Raw genomic sequence first — 25396 nt, 5'->3', positions numbered from 1 at the left:
GGAGCCATTGTACTCATTCAGATACTTCCCAAAGAAAGCTGAGAGAGGAAAAGAGGAGCAGTATGTGCATGTACTGTGACACAAGTTAACATGCTTGAATTTACCTGACATACATAGGTCACACTTGATGCTCACCTGTCCTGTAGCCAGAGTTGTTTAGATGTACTGCAAAGGTGTGTGGCTCGTGGTGGGCCTGCCAGGAAGGTGAGGAGCAGTTCTCATTGTTGGTGTAGGTGTGGTGGTTGTGCACATACTTCCCCGTCAGGATGGAGGAGCGAGAAGGACAGCACATGGGTGTAGTGGAGAAGGCGTTGGAGAAATGTGTGCCGCCTTTCTCCATGATTTGCCGGGTTTTGTTCATTGCCTGCATTGAGCCTGGGAGAAAGCAGTGCAAGAATGAGAGAGGGGAGGGGGGAGAGGGGAGGAGGAGGAGGAGAGGTGAGAGGAGACTCAAAGGCCAAGGACAGGATGGAAATCAGAGGGCCACAGAGGGACATAAAACAGATGGAGGAGAAAAAAAAACTAACACGTAAGATATTTAGGTAACCGGAGGGGGAACATTATAAAATTGTGCATGAGGGGGTAAGAGTATTAACCATTATACACATTAAAGAGGAAAAGAAGAGTGAGGAGAAAATGAGGGAACAGATCTTTTTAGTAAAGTGTGACTCATTTGGATTCCTGTGTACTAAAAGCTTTTCAAGCTGATGGCGATTGTTTGGGAAAACAGATGCTTGACCATAAATTCCTGCTTTTCAATGGGAGTCCTCTCACTAGCGATCACAGGAGGACAAAGGGTGTCACCGAGGCCATTATGCAGCCACTCCAGTCCAATACGCCGCGAAAGGACTTAAGCGGGAAGGGAGATGGCCAGGGTTTGGCACTCAGACAATGGAAGCCATAGGCCGCACTCACTTCATGCCAGCAATGGAGGGGTTGGCAACGGGGGCACATGACTTTGAGTGGGCCAGTTGTTATGGTGCCAGGAGGAAGCATTAGGCTGACTTTCCCTTGCTGATGCTTTTGGATACAGACAGAAAGAGTACTTGTACCCATGGGATATGGATACAGAGCAAACAGAGAGAGCCAGATGCACAAACAAAAAGTAAACACACACAGTGGAAAGGATTAGAGGAGGGAAATGTCTTACCCAGTTCTATGTCCTGATCATCTGTGAGGATGAGAATGATGTTGGGTCGGATGTTGCGGGCGTGGCGGTCCCTCTGAAGGCGAGACCTCTGGCGGTACCCAGAAAGGTAGCCAGAGCCCTGAGCCACATTAAGGATTCCCACCAAAACAAGAAGGAGAGGAAGAAGAGGGAGAGGGGTGGAGTGCCCCCACCCTGCCATCACGCTACCCTGCAGTCACCCCTTCAGTCCTTCGTGGGTGTGCAGCTCTCTCACTCAACCTTAGAAACAGGACACAAAGGGAGACTGATAAGATTCAAGTACACACACATGCACACACACAACACGGTGAAAAATAGCAGATGCAAGCCTTGCACAGCCATTACAGGGTGCTCTTCCATACAACTGCACCCGTTTGGGCTGAGCTAAGCTCGTTAATCAATCATTAATGATGCATTAGAGTGGTGTCATTGCTGAGTGTAATGATCTCTGGTGATGAGCACATGGCTGCCAGGCTGGGGCTAATGGGCCTGGGCCCAGGGCCAGCTCAGGACTCACCACCCCCTGAGAGGGTTAGAGATGTGGGGTGGGGGTGGTTTGAGGGGCAGAGGTGAGGGAAAGACAGAAGAGGAGAAGATGAGAGGAGTGAAATTAAAACAGGGGTCAACGAGCCAGTAACAACATTAGGGGGCGGCTTGACTCCTTTTCTTTAGTCTAGAAAACACTGACTTATAATAAAACCAAGTCACCAAACACCATTCAACCGAGTAACACTTAAAAACATGTATAATGATAGTAGTAGATGTTAAAATACTTTAAATTCCTCTAAATGTGAAGACAATTGTCATAGAAGTAAAACAAAACAGTAAGTCAAGTGTGAGTTAAATAGAGCTTTTTCTTAATCGATCCAAACATTTGCTTAAGTTTGCCAAAAAGGCACTGAAGTCCTATTAGCTCTCTAAAATCTCCTCCTCATTAACAGTCTTTTTCTTAATTTAAGACTGCAGCTGTTAGTTTTATCATTATTATATACACGTATCTGCTGTACCAAACTATCTGGAATTGACTGATATCTACACTCATACAATACACTTGGAACCATGTAAAATACTCAGTAAACTAAGTATATATAACACATAGCATGTGGATGTTGAATATTCATGTTTGCTACCTATGAAATCCTAATCAACATCCCTATCATCCAGAGTTTATTTTTCTCCCAAGGTTAAATGCAAGAGCCGGATTATTGTTCCTAATTAAGAATTGCACATAATCAGAGCAGCATCTAGGCGTGTCCAATATATGTTTTCTAAGACAAAATCTGATATATTAATTGTTGTTTTAGCAATGTGTTAAATGTCCAGTACATCACTCATTTGGCAAGAAAACAATTATAACTAGGGATAAACCAATTATCGGCCCGGCCGATAATTGGTCTATCCCTAATTATAATTGCATATAATCGCATATCGTCATCGGCCTTTTTAAAAAATCTGACGGCCAATAAGAGATCAATTTAAAACTGGGTTATTTTGTCTCAAAATTCATTAAATCACAGGCAGAAATGACCCCGTCTGCATAAACTGTAGCCTAGCTTGCGTTCCAATTTCTCCTGCAGTTTCTCATTGCAGGGGTCGAGCTGAGCAGCATCCGTTGTGGCCCCTACAATCACTAGTGATTTAAAACTTATACAACCCCACTTCAAAAACACCGAAATATCCCCATAAAACAAAGATAAGTGAAAGATTAACATTTCAGTTATATTGACATTTTGGAAAACTTTATTTACTGTAGAAAACCTTAGTGAGCTATTTATTTGTTTAAGTTTTCATTGAACTTTATAAGACATACTGCTGAGCCTGGGAGCTCCCTGCACGTTTTGTTAGAATTTTAAAACAAAGATGTCTGATTGTCTAAGATAAAAAAAAAAAACACTAAAATGTTGCAAATCTGAAAAGCTGTTTTATAAACATATGCTTAAAGGCATTTAAACAAAGTGTTGGAGTTTGTATTATTCAAAATTTTGATGCCAATATTTTCCCTTTTACTGCAAATGAATATCGGCTCCAAATATCGGTTATCGGCCTCCTTGACTACTTACAATCCGTATCAGCATCGGCCATGAGAAAACCATATCGGTCTATCTCTAATTATAAAATGCCTTAAGAGTCCACACACACTTTCACTGAATATAATCAAGCCTAGTAGGACAGACTTGGAGGTGGTATGGCTTTGACAAGATGGATGTTGTTCAAGAGATGCTAATCTGCAGACTATGGCAGGAAAGCGGTTACAAAAGGATAGCGGCTATCAGGGAAGCCAACAAAGACAACTTGTCAACTAACTTGTTTCGCCATCCGTTAAACCACACGGAATATGAAGAATATGAAAAACTTAAGGAGTCGGTGGTCCATCAAGACCATAGACTGTAAAAAATATGGACGTAGTATCCGTGACGTCACCCATCTGTTTCTGAAGAGCTGTTTTGAGACCAATCGGCTGCGGCAGCCATATTGCTTCTGTCGAGCCAGTGTGACGTAAAGAGGCGGGCTTTGAGCCTCCTAGCCAACAGCTGCAGTGTTCCCACAGGCAGCTGTGCCTCTCATTGGAAGACTGGTAATCTCAATATCTTTGAAATTGCCGAATTAGTAAAAAATTCACCCCCCTCACAGTGAGAGGACGTCGAGAAATTAGCTATTCAGACTACACTCATCTTTTGTACCAGGCTGTAAACATGTTTATTAATGCTGCAAAGATCGTCTTTTCCCCATTCATGTGTATGTGACTTCTGGTACTTCCGGAGTCAGCCTCAAGCGGATCCTTGATGAACTGCAGTTTTTAACACTTCCGCATTGACTCATATTTTTAGACCGGAGGTTGCCGCTTGATCAAGACCAACCAGCTTAGGTACTAGTGCTCTCGTAATCAATTTTGTTGGTCTTTGTGTAATATCTTACAAAGTAAATCAACTTTGAAATGGTTTATTCATACTTTAACTGTTTGATCTCAGTTCTTGCTTTAGTTATCTGATTGTTTTTGTATTATATTTACTTGAATATCATCACCAACAGCATCTAGTATATTATAAACAAAAGAGCGAGCTACAAGAGAAACACTTCTTTTGATCTTCACACTTTTTGTGAGGTAAATTATCTTCATCGGTTAAAATCCTCCAAATTATCTGCTATATCAGCAACACAGACCAGTGGCCATAATCGTAAACACAAAGTGCAGAGCATCAGTGTGCTCACTGAGATGCTCCCCTGTCAGATGGGCTTGTGTATACTGTATGTTCATGAGTCCACAGGGAATAGGTGGCCAGAGCAATCCCTGTTCAAAGACAACAACAACAACAACAACAACACATCAGCACCCTCCCTCTCCTGGGACTTCAACTCCTCCTTAACAACAACGCTGAGTGGAATACTGCTCGACATGGGGATAAGCAGGAACAAATGAACAGATGACACAGTACAGTGCAAACATACAGAGTTATCATGGGCAGGATGACACTTGCAAAAGTCAAAATGTGTTAAAAAGTTATTGGAAGAGACAACATCTTTATCCCTGTACAGAAGATATGAAGTAAGTTTAAGAAGACACTCTGACACAAAGCTTATTGTTCCTCTGGTCTAAGTCATTCTGCTCATTTAGGTCTTTCCAAAAAACATCCTCCTTCATGGTCTTTTTACAGTATGCACACACCTACAGACTAGTACAACTCACATCTGCATGTGAATGAGCGCATATCCATACAAACACATTAAAATATGTACAACTGCAGCTGTGTTTGCTTAGGTTTCATACTCCCAGGGACGTGTGGTTCTCCCTTGGAGGAGAGCTCTGACCCCGCGCACAATGCTGTTTGAAACTGTCCTTGCTCTTTTCTAGTGCTCTCTCACTGCCGGCTTTCATGTAAGGCTTCAGATGAAACAGAAAAAATGTGGAAATCCACAAGAAATAATAAAAAAACAGATAAAGGAAAGACAAATTTAAACTGCTCCGTCTGCAACCAGCAGTGAAAAGCCTGCCGCTAAAATGGATTCCAGGACATCTACAGTGAATAAAGAATAGACTCAATGTGCTCAAATTAAGATGGTCCTCCACCGTTGGCTCCTCTTTTAGAGTGGTGTTTTGTGCGGAAGGAACAGTTCTCCCTTTTGAAAAGTTGTTTATCTCTTTGAAAAGCCTGTGCAGGCAAAACCCATCAGTGTTGAGCACCAAATATAGTCCTGATTCGCAGGAAAACAGCCAGCTCGATTTTGCACGCTGATATATCAATAGCCAAGTATGTAAATGTTGTGTTATTGACACGCTGCAATGGTGGATATTTTCTGACATTACCCCCACGAGCCCCCCCCCCTCCCGATACTGAGGACTAATTGGATTTTGGGGCTTTTATCAGCTCTGACACAAAGTCTTTTCTCTCCAGTTTGTTCTCTCTTGCTCTTTTATCTTCACGTATTGTTTATCTTTCTGGGTGGCAGATGCTTCATGAAACCACAAAGAAGAAAGGCACTGGAAACCGTAACGTCCAAACAGACAGAAGCCATTATACCTTCAAACTGTGTGAATAAACAGGGATGGACAAGCGTTGAGAAAACAACAGTTCTTAGCCACTTTATTTATTCTCAGTCTTACACAACATGACCGATGTGATGGTTTGTACGCATTGATAAAATAAGGCAAGCTTTGTAGTTTCAGTGAACCGGGATGATTTAAAGCCTGTTTCCTGACAGAGCTCTGCCAACATCAGCTTTTTTGCACCAAGTAAAATGCGAAACGACAGTGCTGATTCAGCCCGACACCGTAGAATGAAAGAGGGATTTTTGCCATTTAGACAGAAGCACAAGACAACACGAGTAAATATAACTCTCAGCAAAACTCATTAAAGGCTCGGGGCTCAGAGAGGAAGGGCTGGGGAGAAGACTTGCAGAATATGAGATCATAGGGAATAAGACTCTAAAAGCATGTTGGAGGAACAAGGATCATCTCGGGTTATACTAATGCCAAGTGATGCCTGGAAGTCAGAACAGAGAAGGAAAGTTTTGCTCATCAGTCATTCGCTTGTAAAGAGGCTCCAAGAGACAGCAGCACTGCATCATTGGATGAAAACTTAATGCCATACATCTTTTATTGAAGCGGCTAAATTATAAATGCAGTGACAACAGAGCTGGCCATGTCACAGCACGGACATGATGGTGAAGACGGTGGCGAGAGTGGAGAGATGAAAACACACACCAGACCAACGGACAGATTTGTTACATTGCCCAACAACACACATCCGTACCTCAAGTATCACAGCTGAAGTGAGGCAGAACGAAAGCTGGGAGAGTGCCTGATGAATCTTCCAAAGACATTGCAGGGGCGTTAATGTACTTTTCACCTTTAAATAAAACACCTTGGGCTTTTAAACAGGCATAAAGTCTGATTCATCCAATTTGGAACCTCCAAGAAGGCACGGAACACCGACAGAATATGAGAAAACCAAGGGAAAAATCAGACATTTATTACATATTGAAGGAGGACGAGTCATGGCGTACACTTGCAATTTAATCAGCTGTGTCTCATAATGCATAAGAAATATGGAGGCGAGAGCCCACAGCTTGAGGACAGACTCCTGGATTCTTTATCACCAATGTTCTGAGACAGAGAGAGATAAAGAGAAAACGATGGAGAAAGTGTGAAAAAGGAAAAGAACCTCTGGGCATACGTAGAGTGTGCAGAGAACAAAGCCTGAACACTTTTATTGCAGATGGATTTTCCCCAAACAGGGAAACTAAAGTCACAGTCCAGAGCGAGAATCTATGGATGAAAATAAAACAGACGGGCGGTAAAAGGGAACCACCAAATCTTTCTTTCGCCAATCTCAAGCAGGAATTTGCCATTATTTGTATTTCAGTGCTGAAAAACACAAAGTAAGTGGCCAGGAAAGTTTAGACACAACCCGCTCTGAATGTGGCTCGCTGCAACACTATCAAGCCAGTCCCTTTGGTCATAATTGAGGCTGGCAGGGCTTTGCTAATGTGTGACTTTGTTCCTATTGGCCTGCCTCGCTCTGAACAGAATGTGCAAAATCTCCCTTGAAGGACCCTTGAATTTACCAACAAAAGTTTACATTCAGATGCAAATTCTGCAACGGCATGCATCTATGTGAGAGCAACTTTCTCTAAGGGGAAGTTGCCGTTGTGTATGTGTGAGTGTGTGAGTGTGTGCGTGCATGTATGTGTGCATGGTTCTGAGTATGTGTCGGTGGACGGAGGGGTTCACAATCCTCAATACAGTATGGAATGCTTTTTTCATGATAATGGGAAGCCATAGTTTGTTGCCATTCTTCATCTGGCGCTCTTTGCCTGAAGAGCTCTGCTCCACCATCAGAGTCAGCGACACTGTCCTTCCTAATGATGCCCCACATGAGCAATTTCTCAAATTTGACAGAGTTTCAAATATTGAATAACAGTTACCTCCGACAAAGAAAATCTGCCTGAACAAGTGTTGATAGAGCACATTATCAGTCCACCTCAGACGGTGGCATGAATGCTATTAAATGATAAAACAGTGAAAGGTGTTGAATCTTGATTATAAAGTCAGGTACCTCAAAATGACACTACAGACTGGATGAACAGTCCAGTGTCAGGTATGTTGTACAACTAGGGACACTAGTTCAGCCTTGCAGTTATAAGGGCTTCGGTCCTTGTAGCAGCGGTCGCTGCTTCGACTCTGGCCTTGACCCCTTGTTCCTCACTCCCAACATGTCTTCCTTCTCAGCTCTCCTATCCAATAAAGTAAAAAATGACAAAAGTTGTAAAACTAGTTGAGCTGTTGGAGCAAAAAGAATTGTCTGTTGTCTCTTATTACTAATTTACCACCATGTGCTTCTTGTAGAACAGTTATATAAAAGCAGTATCACACTAAGGACTGTGATGTTGTCCTGAATATTAGAGCAGGTCTATTCATCTTCACCACAGGGACACATCGATTCACAGCCGAGCCGATTTTTATTACAGCCTCACAATCTTTCATAAAATTATGCTTAATCAAAAACCCCATGTGTGTGTGGCCAGTAAAATCAACTGGATTACACTGTTTTCTGTTATAGTGTCCTAACTGGCCAAGAGCAATGCTTTCCTAAGCAGCGCAACACAACACAACACAACACAACGCAAAACAACACAACACAACACAACACAACACAACACAACACAACATAACACAACACACACAGCACAGCATTTTGAAGCCAAGGCCCTTTTTCTATTGTCATCTCTGTTGCTTACGTGGCCATGGATGGTAAAGTGGCTGATTCATGAAGTTCAGATAAGGAGTGACCTACACGATACCTCTTCAAAAACCTTAATGAAGTGGCAGCTGGCAGGGAGGAGATAGCCAAGGCGCTGAGAGTGTTCAGTGAGAACATTTTTCTTGATTTACTCCCTTTTTTTGCTCAGAAGAGCTTGTTGGCTTGGTGAGGTGTTGTGTCTCGACTTGTGTTTACTCATAGCCATCCTGTTTTTCTATTTATAAAGTGCAAACATAGGAAAATAGGAAATACTCTGATACTCTGAAATACTGATGCCTACAGCTGGCCTGCTGTGCACAGCTGAAAGCAATGTGGTCTGTTTAAAGGAAATAATAAGAATGAGTATTTGACAGATGCAGTGTGGGGTGTGTTGGTATGAATTCGACACACACTCACTACAAGCACTTGCATCATAGTAAAGTCTAAATGTAGAACTTATTCACACAAATTTTACTTAAATACACAACAAGCAGTTAAAGAGCAGACTACTATTCATTTTGAGTTGTTTTTGTGACTGTGATTTAAATGTTCACTCTCTTTCACTTCTATTTGTGGTCTTTATCAACTCCAGAGGGAAATACCTTGCTCTAAAGCTGCTACATTCTCCCTCGTGTTCACTTGGTTCTATAATATGTGTCTGACTTTTTAAAGAAATGACAATATCATTTTATTAAATCCCTGTATTTCTGAAAATGAAGCTCTCTGTGGAGCCGGCTCTCTGTTGGTTTTTGTCCTAAAATCATTCAGATATTTGACTCTTTTCCCAGACACTATAAATGGGCCAAGTTTTGTAGTCCTTTGGTGTGACAACCCTTTAATGAAAATCTGAATTCAAAACACTTTTTAAAGCACAAAATTAGGAAAAAGGATTCAATGTGTCTCATTTTGAGATGGACAGAAAGCTCACAAACAGATGCTAAAGACTGAAACGTCTTCTGGTGTGACAGAAAGTGTCCCCTGGGGTGACACCTTTTTTGTCTCACCATACATATTTTATATGACATACTTCAGGGTGTTAATGACACAGGTGGAAAAAAGGGAATGCTCTGTAGAGGATTTCAGCTAGCAGTTGCAAAAGTGACTGCAACGGCGGCTCTACCATCATTTCTGCAAGCATCTGTAGCTGATCAAAGCACGGCCTCTTAAAGAGCTTGTTATTGCCTTTGACTGGCTTGTTATAAGAACATAGAACAACATTATGGGAAGGATTCCCTCCGAGAAAGACAATTTGTTGCAGAGAAGGATCTATTATCACCCTGAAGTAGATCAAACATAACTGGCCGCATATAAAATGTAAAGTGTTTGCTGTGTGTTTTTATTGACTGTTACTGTTTTGTTTTTTGTTTTTAACTCTGTAAAGCACTTTGAATTGCTCTTTGTATGAATGGTGCTTTATAAATAAACTTGCCTTGCCTGAATCTGATCAGATTGATAAAAATAATAACATTTGGGGTGTACGTACTTTGATCCAAACATCTGCCCCCCAGGACAGCCATTGGCAATTCAGGCAGTTTGCTGAAAACATCTAATAAAAATAATTTATAAAGACTAGATGTGTAAATCAATCAACCAAACAACCAATCAATCAATCAATCAATCAATCAATCAATCAATCAATCAATCAATCAATCAATCAATCAATCAATCAATCTTTATTTGTATAGCGCCAAATCAGAACAAACGTTATCTCAAGACGCTTTTAAAAAACATAGCAGGTCTAGACCGTACTCTGTTATATTATTAACAGAGACCCAACACCAAGACAGGATAAGACTCAGTCTGATCTCATCTTAATCCATGATCATTTCACCTCGCAGTATTCAGCTAGTTACAGCTGCGAGGAAAAACTTCCTTTTAACAGGCAGAAACCTCGAGCAGAACCAGACTCATGTTAGACAGCCATCTGCTTCAACCAAGTTGGGGTTGGAAAGAGGGATAGAGGAGAATATGAGAGAGAAAGCGATGATAGTGATGAGATGAATAGTATTAGTAGTAGTAGTAGAAGTAATAGCTGTTGCCACTGGAGTCCAGCACGTGAGCAGTGAGCTTGTTGTATTTTAGAAAAAAACAAACCCTGCTTCCTGGTTCAAATTCTTATATGCACTTATCAACTATTTCAACATCTGCCCTCATGCACAGGCTGCCAGCATCCTGCAACCTATAAGACCTGTCGTACATTATTGATGATTTCATTACATCTGAAACAATGGCCCATCCAATGGTCATCATGGTCAACATGACCTCTTCAGTCCCTTTCTGATCACTAAACCCATATTCACTGACTCTACAACAGTTCTTGGTTGACAACCATGCCTTGACTTTCTTTTGACAAATGTGACTTTACTTCCTAATAACTAACATTAATAGTTGAGGATGACAAGAGATAATACAAGGGCTGATCCCATTCACTGGGAAGATTTAATTTAGATTTCCCTGAGGTTTAGATAAGCTCAGCACTCTGCAGACATTTTAAGATGACAGTCAGAACCTGCACAGCAATTTTCTGTCTGAATACACAGACACAAAGAGCAGTGGTTAGACGTTAGAAGTGAGGAAATGAGATTTCTTCTGCAATGAGAAGACTTGAGTGTGAAATATTCATTTCTGCAGTGACTGTTTAAGTGTTTTCCCCTACATTTGTGTGTTTCTTTTCTTTTCTAGATTCCTCCCTAACCTTTAAAATCCATATGGAATGTGCTTCCGAGATGGTGAAATATGAATGAGCATAATTTTAGCACTTAACACTTCATTAATCCTGCAGTGAGTCTGCTGCCCTGAGAAAAAGGTTGATGCTGTGATGTGCTCTGACTGGAAGGCTGTCACATGTTCTCTCACACACACACAGACACACACACACAGACACACACACACACACACACACACACACACACACACACACACACACACACACACACACACACACACACACACACACACGCAATGCAACTTGTCTTAAAAGTAGGTTTCATTTATTCCAATTTTTTAAGCAGTGAGAGGAGTTTTTCAGCATACAAGCACCAACATTAGTTTATCTCCATTAGGCCCAAAAAGAGCATGACCTGACCTCTGATAATATTTTACCAAAGTCTATTAAGAAATAGATTTTCCAGTCTGTTTTGGAAGAATTTGACCAGGCTGTGTGTAGCTTGTACCTGTCATGATTTGTTTTTGTTAGTTTGTGTTGTCCTTGTTTTGTAAGCTGTCATTGATTTCCTGTTTTATTTTCTAGATTAACCTTGTGTTTCAGGTCTTGTTTCCTCTCTGTGTGTATTCTGTATTAGTCATAAGTTGACCTTGTGTCCTCCTTGTGTTATTAGTGATCCATGTATGGTGTTGTATTCCTTGTTGGTGTTGGTGTTGCTCGTCCATGCGTGTGTGTGTGTGTGTGTGTGTGTGTGTGTGTGTGTACGTAGTTGCTTTTTAGTCTTTTTTTTGTGTTGCTTGTTTTATTTTCTTGATCCCTGTGTTTCCAGTTTATTTTACTTCCTGCCCTTGTGTGTTTCCCCCCAATTTGATTACCTTCATTAGTTTCACCTGTGACTTGTGTCCACACCTGTGTCTGATTAGTCTCTGGCTGTTTTCGAAACCACCTGCTACATTCTACCTACGGATGTAGAATGCAGTACCTACTGCATACGGTTTTGGAAAGCGGAAGTTAACAACAACCAAGCTGATTGATAAATTGCTTGTTTAGTATCCACTAATAATTACAAAAGTTAAGACGTGGTTTATATGGAATTTAATAATTTTCACAGCAACTACAAACTGAGTGCCTCCTCTCAAAGAAGAAGACAAAAGAAAAAGCAGAACGAGTGCTGTGCATTTTGGGGAGACTGGTCCGATGCATACTGAGAAATTTTCCTGAATCAGCACAACATCCGGGGAGTTTTGGCTTACTGCAGATTTTGCTCATGTTCACATACTACATACTGAATTTTGGCCAAATCAGTACATACTGCTAGTAGAGAAGGCGGGTTTCGAAAAAAAAAGCCTACATCTTCCCAGTATTTTCTCCTTGTGTTGTCCCTCCTCATTCTCTAACTGATTGCTTCTTGTGTTCCCTCTGTTTTCCTTTGGAAACTTAATTTTTTTACTTTTCTCGGACAATTATAGTTTTTATTAAACCTTTTGCTTTTTCTCTTTTGTTTTTCTCTTTTTGCACATGGTTCCCCCGCCTTCATTTTACATGTGACAGGATCTAAACACCCGAATAACACCTTTAGGATCAGCTGGACACCAACTATGAGCCAGGCTTAAACACCCAACAAAGACTTTGGTCTCACTCTGCCTTCATAAAGTTCTTTCTGCAGTTTGTAAAACTTTGTGATTGAGACCCATGGTGAGAATGAGACAATCAACACTAACATTAAGGTGTCGTTTTCAAGTGTTCACACCCTTTTTTCCATGAAATATATTAAATGTGTGATTTTAGTATCGAGTGTTCAAATATTATCATGAAATATTAATAGCATGAAGTAGTACGTAAGTGAAATTTGCATGGAAGTAGGCTAGTAAAAAACCAAACTGATAAATTATAAATGAAACACACACGCTTCAGACGTCATGCTAAACTCTGGAAGTTTTCCTCACAAAGTCAGAGTTTGGTCCAAACCCAGCTGGATGGAAAAAAGAAAACATCTCCATCTCTAGATTTCCAGAATCCACAGCGCACATTATCGCTCAAATATTTTCATCAGGAGAGTGAGTGATGGGATGACGGATGAATAGTTTGGTGGAAAAATTAGGGAGAGAGAGAGAGTGAGAGAGAGAGAGAGAGAGAGAGAGAGAGAGAGAGAGAGACTGCATGATGGTGTCAGTTCAGACAAAAGACCCAGTCATGATGTGTTCTTGCTGGAGAACAAAGAGCTCTGACAGACTCCCTGTGTCTGCTCTTTTGACTATAAATGTACACCACACATAAACACACAAACATACACACATGGAGACAGAGCTGCAGACAGACACACAAACACAACCACTCTCTGCATATCATACTTCAAACCTCTCTCACCCACAAGAGGATGTTTAAGAAGATAACAACAGGCTAATAATCTCAAATCAGGAGGAAATCCACAGTAACATCACTTTCTATTGTTCTCAAGCTGTTTGGCCCCAGCTGCTCTCGAAGGACATCATGTGGGCACTATCTGCCTGTTTGTCTCCTTCAGGTCCAACAAACTACCTCAGTGGAGACATTCCTCAAAACAAGCTTGAATTTCAACAACACAACCAACAACATCAAACACGCTGCAGTGAGGACGTTTTGGTGACTTCATCTCTTTAACCAGCAGGTTTCTCTTTTATCTCTTTACATGCATCTTCTGTGCTCCTGTTCCCTGTTTCCCACAGCAACCATATGGCATTTGGGGCCTGCGTGGTGGTCTGCAGGTTTTTGGGGAGCTTCAGTCAGGGTCCACAGCAGGGTCAAGGCATTTACCCCTCCTCCTCTGCAGCCCGCGGTACGCTCCAAGAGAGCCCAAAGAGAACACGGAGGTGTAAGAGAGAACACAAACAGAGCCCCGATTGTCCCTGACTTGGGTTCAACCCCCACAGCTCCACCTCCATGGGTTTAAGACCGAGAGAATGAGAAACTGTCAATGGTGTTTTGTAAATACGTGGCTGTTTTCACTTCAGATTGGTTTATTCAGACGTTGGGGAGAAGGAGCCTGCTTTGCAGTCTGCCGGTGTCCTTGCCTTTCCTGTCTTATTGAGGTTTGTATGGGAAAGCCATTTGTGATGCGTCCGAAAGAGCCGCACAATTGCCAGCTCCTTTGAGACAGGGGTTGACAGCTGAAACAAGTGAGCAAGCTGGTGGACAGGGCAGCCCGCTGAGTGATAGCTGTTTCTTATTGGCACTTATTGACCGGAGGCAAAGCCCCCCTACAGTGTGTCACATCTCAGCTAAATGGATTACATACAAATCAGTCGGGGCCTATTGTTCGGCCAACCTAACTACCTCACTGAGACCTCAGCGCAGCCAAGTGACTTCTGGATGACATTGTGTTACTTCAGCACAAATGAGTGATCAAACATCACTCATAATATGATCAGCTAAGAATTGCATTACACAGAATGAAGCTTGATGAGAGGGACATTATTGTGATGCACAAAGTGATATTTATCTATTACGGATAATGTTTATATCTGTCTCTAGTGTGCATGCTGCACACGTTGGTGAAATTAGATCTTGTTCCAGAGGACTCTTAGGTTTAAAGCTTTCATTTGCAGAGTTTTAATTACACACCATTTTCTCCCCCATCATTAAATTAGCACCTGCAATGGAGACTAACTCTAATGGCCCTGACTTAGTGATCATCACAGACAATATTGGTTTCAGCTTTCAGTAAACAACTGTCGCCCGCCCGCTGAATAAATTACAGACAGTCCAGATAAATCAATACTCTTGCTGAGAGTTACAGTTCAGCTGCTGCAGAGTTTTTTCATTCAGCTGATAAACAATGGCTCTTCATAACTTGAGAGGCTCTACACAGCAGAAGTATGCTTTGCCCTCGGATGGTGGAGATCTGTGGGTACCGTGAGGACCATCTTCTCTGGTGTTAAGCACACCCTTGGGGGTTGGAGAGGCAACAACCACTTCTTTACTTCTTCACTCCTCCCATTCTCTGTCCAGCCCCCCACCTTTACTTGCTGGCTTTCTTCTGGTCGTTTTGTCGGCAGATTACGGGGGGTTTAGGGATGTGCACACTGATCCCTCCCTTCCCTATTAAAACCACACAGGGGGTTAAGACTGGAGCACAGAGGGGAGACCTCCACACAATGATATGAATTACAGAGCCTTTATGTATGTCCACTTTAATCCCCCCCATTTGCGCTCCTCAGAAATGTGCTATTCAGTGCTTGTGGTTCTCCCAGCAGGAATCTTTGGATATTTGCCAAAACTCAGAGCTGATTTTTGTCAACGTGTAAAAACATCTGAGAAGTTTAGACACTGTGTTTTCTGTTTTGTTTTTCAAGTCTTTGTCTTTTTGTTCTGTTTAAACATGAACATGTGGGATGGTCCTTGTAATCATCCACTGTAGAAGACAGACACAGAAAATACCCACAATAAACAAACACGCCTTAGGTAAAACCGCAGCAGTGTGTATGTAACTGCATGCAGTCAACAAACACAGCCCACACCATCAGTCCTTATTGTGAGAGAGCTAAGGCTGTCTCCTTTTCTACAGGTCGGTATCCATCTCTCTTTGCTCGTCCCCGGGACAGCTGCCCAGACAGCCCATCTGTCTGGGCTGACCTGTGTTTGGGACCGTGGGGGGAGCCTAAGTGGCTCACGAAGGGGGTCTCTGGCATGCTGCCCGCCCAGTAATGACAGTTAAGCATGCCAGCAGCTTGCCTAACAGCTCATGAGGTCCCTCTGTGGTGCTATAGTATTGATATTGTATCAGGTTGCAAAGGGCTTGGCAGCCTTTTAATGAGAGCTCAGATTGATCAGGCAGTAGTGACTCTCACTGTCCTGTGGATGATGCTCATTGGCTGTCCCTGCTGGCATGACCTCCCTTTGATCAGTATCACTGACTTAGGAGGGACACATTCGCACTCTTGGCTAGAGAAGAGTCAAACACACATACACAAACGCTCAGAAATGACTGCACATTTGTACCCATGACAAATTCTGCCTCAGTGAGTCATGACCAAGCGACAACCTCCGGTCTAAAAAAAATTAGTCTAATGCGGAAGTGTTATAAACTGCTGTTCATCGAGAATCCATTTGAGGATGGCTCCGGAAGTACCAGAAACCACATACACACAAATTCAAAAAAGCCGATCTTTACAGCAGAAATAAACATTTTTACAGCCTGGTACAAAAGACGAGTGTAGTCTGGATAACTCATTTCTTGATCGGCACTCACTGTGAGGGGGGTGAATTTTTTTCTAACGCTGCAATTTTGAAGATATTGAGATTACGAGTCTTCCAATGAGAGGCACAACTGACTTCATTGACAGGCGGGAACACTGTAGCTGTTGGCTAGGAGGCTCAAACTCCGCCTCTTTACATCACAATCACTCAACAGCAGCAATATGGCTGCCGCCTACGATTGGCCTCAAAACAGCTCTTCAGAAACAGATGGGTGACGTCACGGATACTACGTCCATATTTTATAAAGTCTATGGTCATGACTAAATGATAAAGTAAGGATTTAGTTACAAAAATATTGTACATTGAAGCATCATTAGGTGGTAGAGTTTTTTGTGCAACAGCTAAGCACTTGAGGGATTCAATCAGTCACTAAAATCATCAAGTTCAAAATACTACTGGCAGTAAGTTACAGAATCTAAAAAATGCCTTCTAAAATAAAGAATATGATTGGTCTCCGTCTACATTTGGCTAATAAACAATAAAAAATTGCAGCAGTCGTATTTATTATTCCCCAAGCAGAATACTTTATCAATGCTGATGCACAAAGAAAATATTTGAGGCCTTTTTTCAGTGAAAAACTGCTGAAATACTAACCAACAGTTTTTATTAAATAAAAACTAAAGCAATGAAAATAACACTTTGAAGAAAATCAAAGCAACATTTTAATCATTTCTGTATGCACACATCTACGCATAAACACCCTGCAATGAGTCATCCAGTTTCTCTCACACACACACACACACACACACACACACACACACACACACACACACGCACATGCACACACACACACACACACACACACACACACACACACACACACGCACATGCACACACACACACACACACATACATACATAACACGCATGTGTGTGCGCACAGACAAAGTCTTCATCCCTCTGCTAAAGTCCTCTGTGGGTCACTAAACCACCAACAGAGGTAAATTTAAACATGCCTGTGTGTCATCCTCTATAATGGTTCTTTACCTTTCAGACTATTCTCCTCCTCTTAACCTGCCTCCAAAGGCCCATGCCAAGGTCACAGCAGCGCTCTTTCGGACTTGACTCTTTCCTATTAGACTACTGTCAGACAGGCAACAAGCTGCCAGCCCCCCTGTGGCTTGGATCATGACCCTCACTCAGTCTTTGGATCCCCCCCTGGGATCTACAGCAGGGAAGTAACAGGATGGAGGTAAAAATGAAACCCTGCTCAGTTCTCAGGGGAGAAGACATTGTGATTACTTTTCGTTGGCCTTTACCACTGAAGCAGCTGGGAAACCGTTCCCTGACTATGCTGCTGATCAGTCACACTGAAATGGGATTTAAAATTGAAGTGCTGAATACACTGGATTTGCACGGTGGGAAAAGGTACATGTTGGGGAGAAGCCTTCCAAAAATGTTCTTCATGTGCACCCCACAGCAAGCAGCTGGATTTCTTTTCCAGTTTTACCTCTCACTTCTATAAAACATGAATTAGCAGCAGCTTGATCAAGTTCATCACCCTTGTGTTGTAATTAGTGCTGTGTCAGAGCGGAGAACGCAGCCCCATTTCACTAATCGAGTAATTACTGCACCATCGGCCAGCTCTCTGGCCTCATCCCACCCTCACACACCTTCAAACTGTCCTATCAGCACTGATGGGACATAAAGTATCAGACAGGACAGGAGATCTACCCAGCTTTTCAACCAGAGGAGGATTAATAGGTGCAGATAACCTTTTACAGGGGATCACAGGGACCAAAAGGTCAATCAGATTCATGAGAAAAGCGTTGTGGATGACCGTCTATGCTTAATGAGCATTACATAGCAGCAGGATCTCTGTTGCACTCTCCCAACAGTAAAGTAGAAACACATTAAAAATAAATAGGGATTGCAGCCCATTCAAGACACACATAAAATGGCCTGTAAATTCATAGGGTAAGCAGACGAGATGGGGACAGGGACATTCTGCCTCCATCTACAGAGAGGGAGAGAGAGAGAGAGAGGGAGAGAGAGAGAGAGAGAGAGAGAGAGAGAGAGAGAGAGAGAGAGAGAGAGAGAGAGAGAGAGAGAGAGAGAGAGAGAGAGAGAGAGAGTTTTACTGCAGAACAGATTAAATTAACTACCCCGTATCACAGTCTAGAGAGGGTAAAACAACATAATCAAAAGATGTGCACCAGATGTCCTGCTTTTTTACAGGGTGAACACTGATGACATACTTGTCATCCTGTGCTTGGTAAGCTTCTTGTTAAACACAGCTGAGATTAAAAGCTATTAAAGCAATTATCTTAACGGCGGGAGAGCTGAGGATCAGGGAGAAGAAGAGAATCTTTTGTGGAATTCAGTTGAAACCTCCTTTCAGCACCGTCGCCCCAGATAGCTTAAGTTAGCTGAGTGGTTACGCAAGTGGGCAAAAAAGATTTTCCCTTTTTTCAGGAGTAGATGCACACAAACATACATTCACACATTCACACATTTTCTTCACAGCCAGCCACTTTCTTGTAAACCAACTTCCCAGCCAACTGATGGGAGCTGACACGAAGCAAAAAAACGAGCTGCTTCTGTGTTGTTACTATAAAGCTTGGCTTGGAGTGCAGAGTGGCCCCTCTGTGTGTGGCGCCCAGGTTGGCACACTCACAGGGGGCTTTATTGGGGTGCCGTCCTGAGCGTCAGGCAGCATGCCCGATGTTGACAAAGCCTGGTATCGCCTGCTGTCAGCCCATTCTGAGTGCAACCGGCGGAAAGAATCAATTAGGCCAAGCTCACAACAGAGCACTTTAATATTTGACTTTTAATCATTGGGCAAAAGGCAGGCTGGGGCATGGAAGCAAGCTGGCAGTCCCATCTTGCTGATGTGGAAAATTAGGGTGTGGAAAATGCTCACCAAGCTCCACAATGTGCAATACCCCAGAGAGGATGTGGGGGAACAGTCTGAGGAGAAATTGCCACCAACAACAGGCTAATCCTACAGCGTTAAGAGAAAAATATCCCTTCTTCTCTTGCAAGATATCAAAAGCACCTTACGCAACTATCTGCAAAGAGAGGGAAAGAAATATCACATCCCTCTGTTCATAAACAACCAGAGCTCGATGGAAGGACAGTGGTTTAAGAGAAAAAAACTGAATTGATGAGGTCCTCACCCCACAGACGAACTACGCCTTTGAAGAGTTTCTCTAGCAGGCTTTTGGTTTTTATCCTGCACTGCCAAATGAAGAGGAGGAAGAAAGTGAGAGGTGAATGCTGTCCTCACACTGGGGTTTTGAAGTGGAGATCAGTCCTCAAACAGAATAGCTTACCAAAGGCACGTCATTCACCTGTCTACTGTTGGTGGTTTCACAGAGACAAGGAATAATATCAAAGTTCAGCTCCTTTAAATCCTCGACAAAGAAAAGCTATGTAGCCAGGCTTGTTTTTTCACAACACAATGCTAAAGTTTCAGAGCTACACTAGGGCTTGTTTGTAGTAAGTTGTTTGTTAACCTAAAGGAGAGCAGCTTTACACTCACGTACTGATGTTTTTCAAGTGATAATGAGTCAGCTGTGCACAGCTGTGTACATAATGTGGCCACATGTGCAGAGAGCTGCTTCCACTGCTGCCATCCAACTGTTTGCACATGATGACTCTGATTCCCAGCAGCAGCACAAGGATGTTACTGGTAAACAGCCAACGGGATGATGGTAACACTGCATTGGTGATGTGTCTAAATCATGCAGATTTATTGCCTCTGAAAATAAAATATGCACAAAAAAAATACATTTTTTAAAGGTGTCAGTGCCTTAAACAAGCTAGTTTACAGACAAAAGTCTCAGGAGATGAGAGAGTTGTTCAGTTATTGATCAGATCATTCAGATTCTCATTAGTTCTCGTAACTAGCTTGCTCAGCCTCACCTCACCCAGCTCTCTGCATCTTTCGTTTCCCTTTCTTCCCTCTTCATTAAAACCTATTTGGACTGATCGTCACAAAGGGTAAATCTGCTGTGGCCGCAGCGCAACTTCAACACCCACAGATCTCTTTGAACTCAGTGGGGCCAACAACAACCATCCTCCTTTCTTACTCCTATCAGTGCAGATTGAAATGCTAATCACTGGCAGGCAGCTCAAACGAGGTGATGTGATTTTGATACTGACTGAAGCAGTGTGATGCATGAGCCGCCTCTGGAGGTTATGAGTCTTTCCACAGTGTTGATGATAGCTGTGCCCTGCAGTGTTGTTTGTTTCTTCCTGAGTCTAAGGAATCCATGGAAACAGGAAAAAACTAATCAGAACCTGACTTGTGTCTCTTGTGGAGGAGTGACAGGTAAAAAGATAGATAGTCAAGCTGCTCCGTGATGACATTTCAGTGATGAAACATGCAAACACAGCCTTGCACTTTAACCAAACTCTGTGTCAAAACATGTATTCAAACACCCACAGCAGGTGTAGTGACAAAACATAACCCTGCATCCACACCTGCAGCTGAACTCAATTTATTTGTGTGTGAGGAATAAAAGAGAGGGCAGAAAGGGATTTCGCTGGAACAACGTGTAAGAGGTGAGCAGCCTTACCTTCCTCTCCAAACAAGCTGTCTCTGATGTTCTCCTCTCCCACAGGAATCAGCCTCTGACTGCCAAGTTCTGAAAGCAAACACAAAGTCCAAAGAGGATGAATACTTGAAAAGTATCTCACTTTAACTTTGAAGCGCAAAACACCATCTCCTTTCAATGCAGCTTGTTTTTAAAAATCCTTTTAAGTCTTTAAATCTTGTAAAAATTCTTGGTCACTTGTTTCTGATGCTCAGCCTACAGAGTCTCTCATTCCTGTCTCTCCATAAGCCAAGTTCAGACACCACTCCCTGTCACTAATGCTCCCTATACACACATATCCTAAGGATAGTGACACATCTGTTTCAAACAAAAACACCAAACTAAACTGTAGGATAAAGGTAAACAAGCTTGCTACACATGGCATAACACAAGATAAGATCCTGCTGTGATGCCTCAGGAAGCCGACAGTGGTTCAGGAGGTGCTTTAGTTAGACCTGTGCCGGAAATAATGGTGTGAAAATTGTCTAATTTTAAACATAATTACTTCCAACCCTTGAGGATTTTTTGAGTGATTATGATGATAATTAGTTTCTGTTTGTAATGCTCTATAAGTATTGCTCAACTGCACTCAGGAAGACGAGTAAATCCCTTTAGTGCTAAACCTATCAGCTGAGGTACAAAGAAATCGTTGTTTTCACTGAGCTCTTTTCTTAACTCCGCCACAACATCTTCAACAGACTCAGGCTATGATTTCTCAAGCTACACGGCCTTGTTCTGTTTTTGCCTGTTCAGACATGTTGGAAGGAGTCAAGCTGTCTGATTCATGTTGCTTGTGTGCATGTTCCAGCATGCACACAACTGCGCCAAGCATGACCTCCCCATAAACACTCTATAAAAACTTGGCCTTAATCTCTACCTACCGATGGAGCCTCAGATGTTTCATTTGAGTCTTTGGTGAAATGCTTTGCACCCAACAATGTGGTGATGAACACACACACACACACACACACATACACACACATTCACTGGATTACAGGCAGAAGGCTAAGAATAAACTGGAGAACCATGTAAGCCCACATGTATCTCCTCGCCAAGGCATGTCTCTGACCCCAGCTGCTCTCCACTCATGGGCATCAAAGAGAGTGGAGGGCACCTGTGCCAGTCTGTCTGTCTGTTAGTCCATCTGGAGCTGTAAAAAAACTGTTTGATACCTCTGTCAAGGCTGCTTTGCCTTTGTGAAGCATATTCCTGGATAGCTTAGCACAAAACTGACAAAGACATTTGAAGCCAAGGACACAGGGAGGAGGAGGATGAATTTCAGTTATGCGACAACAATACAAAAAAGAAGATATATCATTTTTTTCTGACAGGGTTTTATTTGGCTAACGATGACATACACATAAACTTGCAGCATTCGGCAGACACCGCAGGCTGCAAATGGCAAAAGTGATATACTTTCCTTTTGTCTAGCAAAATAAAGGAGTGACAGATTTAATATGAATAAGCAGAGAGGGGGAGGAAGAAGGGAGGAGATTGGAACAGGCTGTGGGTGACAAGGCAGTGTGACAAGCGTGGCAACTCAGAGAAAATGCGACACCTGGCCTTGTCCTTGATGCGAGTAAGAGGATGATACATCAAAAAGTGACAGGGCAGAAAGATGGCCATTACCCAGGCAAAGATGAAGAGGAAGAAGAGGAAAAAGTGACTATTTTTAGCAGTAGAGTAAAAATATGCCAGGGGTTCATTTAATATTCCTTTCTATAAAGCTCTCCTGCTTTAATGAATCATGTTTTATTAGTTACAATGTTCTCCTGTTCTGTAGAGGTACACTAAAACTTTAATGTCAATGCCAGCAGTAAGATCAAATGACCCTTTAATGCATATAAACAAGCAGAACACTCTATGGCTCTCTGATAGAGATGAGCAGGAATGAGCTGTCTGTCTGTTGATCTTGATGAAGTTTGACTGAAAGGGTAAATGAGCAGGAGTCTGAGGCTGTTTTTTTTGGTTCAACCCTCTCGTGGGGCTCGAGGCTGATTGATTTCAGTGGGCTGGAACCCTGGCTCTGCCCATATTGATCCCTCATCCCCAGCCCTGTCTCTTCCCCAATTAAGAGTTCACCAAGCCGCCACTATGAACCACTACTAATGAATACCCCCTTCCTGCCAACATCTTAATGTTGCATTCACCACGCTGCCTGTCTCCAGCGCTCTCTCCCCTCGTTTCTCAATTTCGTCTGCTGCTCCTCCGATCGAGCCGTAGCTAATGCTCAGTCACATCTGAACAATAACGGGGGAATTGATCTGGATTTGAGATGAGGTAGCTTTTGGGGGGCTGGGGGATTTAGGTTAGTGAAGGAATCCCACAGTTCATTAAACATAAGCATGGGGTAGACAGTCCAAATCTCTATACATCACTGAGAATCACTTTCCTCACCAGCAGCCAGCTTTTAAGGATTAGATCTAATTGAGCTACTCTGGATGTAGAAACTTGCAATGTGCCTGGGTGTCAGGCAAGGAAGATCAAAAGATTCATTAGATTAGAATTAGATCAAACAGCGAAGAGTTGTGAGGACAGACGGAGGAGGAGGAGTGTGTGAGAGTGGTCGACATGAGAGGAATCCAGACTTAACAGCCAAAAAAGCTCTCTGACTCGATATCCATTTAATTGCCAGGTACATACACAGTTACAAGGGTTGTCCCTGTCTGCCTGTCTTTCTCCAGAGCTATTAGCCCATCAATCTCTTGATCTTTCCTCCATGAGGGTTCAGTGGGAGAAAAAAAAGCAGTTCAATAACAGGTCAGTGTTGCACCAATCTTTAAACCTGCAATCCCACAGCTTTGGTGGAGTGAAAAAATTCAATTTCAGAGATCTATAATTCTGTAAACCATATCAGGCATCACAATGGCTGCTGCACCCTGAGGGAGAGGCATGAGGAGGGGTGTGGGTGCAAAGGGGGTGAAGAGCTGAGGTTGTAACCTGGCTAAAGGAAAAGAAAAGAGTTGTAAATCTTAGAAATAGAGATGTAGTGGAGCTAATCAGGTAACGAAAGAAGACAGAGGTGTTTTTGTGAGATAAAGATGCTACAGGATGAAATGGGTGGAGGACTAATACACAGGACACAATGCTTAATTTGCCAGCCATTATTTAATTATGTCTTTAATTGTCACTGCCTTTCGCCCCCCTTTCCCCCCATCTTTCTTCTTTTATTGGCTGTACAAAGGCAGAAGATTAGGTTTGTCTCTATAAAAACAGAATTCCACAATAGAAAATAATCTCTTTTGTACATTTGGGGTTGAGTGTCAAGTCATCACCGTTGCATCCTGTATTCATTTAATCACAACATCAATGGGCCACTTAGACTGCTGTTATGTGAGTACTCTCATTGATTGTTTGCCTAAATCCAGGAGAGTGGGGTGTGTCTGTTTGTTTTCACTTACTAATGGACACCCTCTCAGCACACACCTCTGTGAGAGCGGAGCCAACAGCATCAGCAGAGAAGACGTGGTCATAGAAAAGACACAATATAGAGAAGAAGAGAAATATGATGCAGATTGTTCTGGAACAACTCCTCAGACCAAAACAAGAAGGACTCAGGTGGTTAAAATGTAGAAGGAGTTAATTGTAGAATTAATTACACCCTCAGTGATGAGACTTTGCTTATCACACAGAAAAGTATTTGAGAAAACGGCTTTGAACTTGAGTTAGATTTCGGCTATGTTCCAAAATCTCCCAATCACTGCTCTTAGCAACCGCAGTTAATTCGGTCATAAATAATTCACAGCCGTAACAAAACTGTAGCATAAGGCCACCGATAACCCCAGGATCCAAACACTGATTAGAGGAGGAGATTGGAGGAAGGATTTATTACAAATTCGGGAGATACAGCATCTCGGCTGTTTGATATTGCTAGTAAGAAGGGGCCTCTATAGCCGCTGTCTCTCCTGAGACAGATAGGGCAGTGAAGCCCTTACTCTGTGGCCAGCAGGATGTAATTACACGTCTCCGTAGGGCACCTCAACTGCACAAGCTCAGCAACATAGAAGGGGAAGATTGAAATCACATTGCACTCGCACATAACAGTCATCCAAACGTGAACACTGGGAATCACACCTTTAATCCCTGTGCATACTAAGCTGATAAGGCACAGGAACAACCACAGAGACACGAGATATGAAAACAAATGCAGAATCACATGCACTCATAAACACGCTGCAACGTGCTCTTCCTGATGCGCTCCTATCAGCCGCAGACTGCTGCTGTTGAGAAAGGAGTGTTTGAGTGTATAGTCGTCAAAGCGCCCCTGTGCCTCTCTATCATTAGAGCAAAGACGAGCAGCAGCACCGAGATTTACGCACTGATCTCCTGATGCAGGCTCGTCTCAGGACCTGTTAACAGCAGCTCATACATAGAGATGATCAGGGACTCAGAGGGAACACGAGTGCTTCCTACTGCCAGGCTACTTTTAATGTATTCCAAAGCAGCCATTTGTGTGGGTGAAAAGTAATGTAACACAAGTTATGTTCCCAAGTTTCAAGCTGAATTTTAGCAGAATAACATGTGCATTAATTTGTGTTCATAAACAGACT

General features: G+C 42.6%; 1 protein-coding gene across 1 annotated transcript in view; it reads right to left on the bottom strand.

Annotated features, from left to right (window-relative positions):
• Window positions 1-25396, bottom strand: part of LOC117818108 (extracellular sulfatase Sulf-2-like) — a 78720-nt gene that overhangs the window by 50528 nt on the left and 2796 nt on the right. The window contains exons 2-5 of the mRNA XM_034690983.1: window positions 20829-20897; window positions 1151-1408; window positions 136-375; window positions 6-38 (exon numbers count right to left, since the gene is read on the bottom strand). Of these exons, the coding sequence (XP_034546874.1) occupies window positions 6-38; window positions 136-375; window positions 1151-1349 (472 nt within the window). The 5' untranslated portion in view covers window positions 1350-1408; window positions 20829-20897. The remainder of the gene's footprint in view (window positions 1-5; window positions 39-135; window positions 376-1150; window positions 1409-20828; window positions 20898-25396) is intronic.

Source organism: Notolabrus celidotus, chromosome 1 (genome assembly GCF_009762535.1).
Source record: "Notolabrus celidotus isolate fNotCel1 chromosome 1, fNotCel1.pri, whole genome shotgun sequence".
Lineage (NCBI taxonomy): Eukaryota > Metazoa > Chordata > Actinopteri > Labriformes > Labridae > Notolabrus > Notolabrus celidotus.
This window is presented reverse-complemented; position numbering and strand designations above follow the sequence as displayed.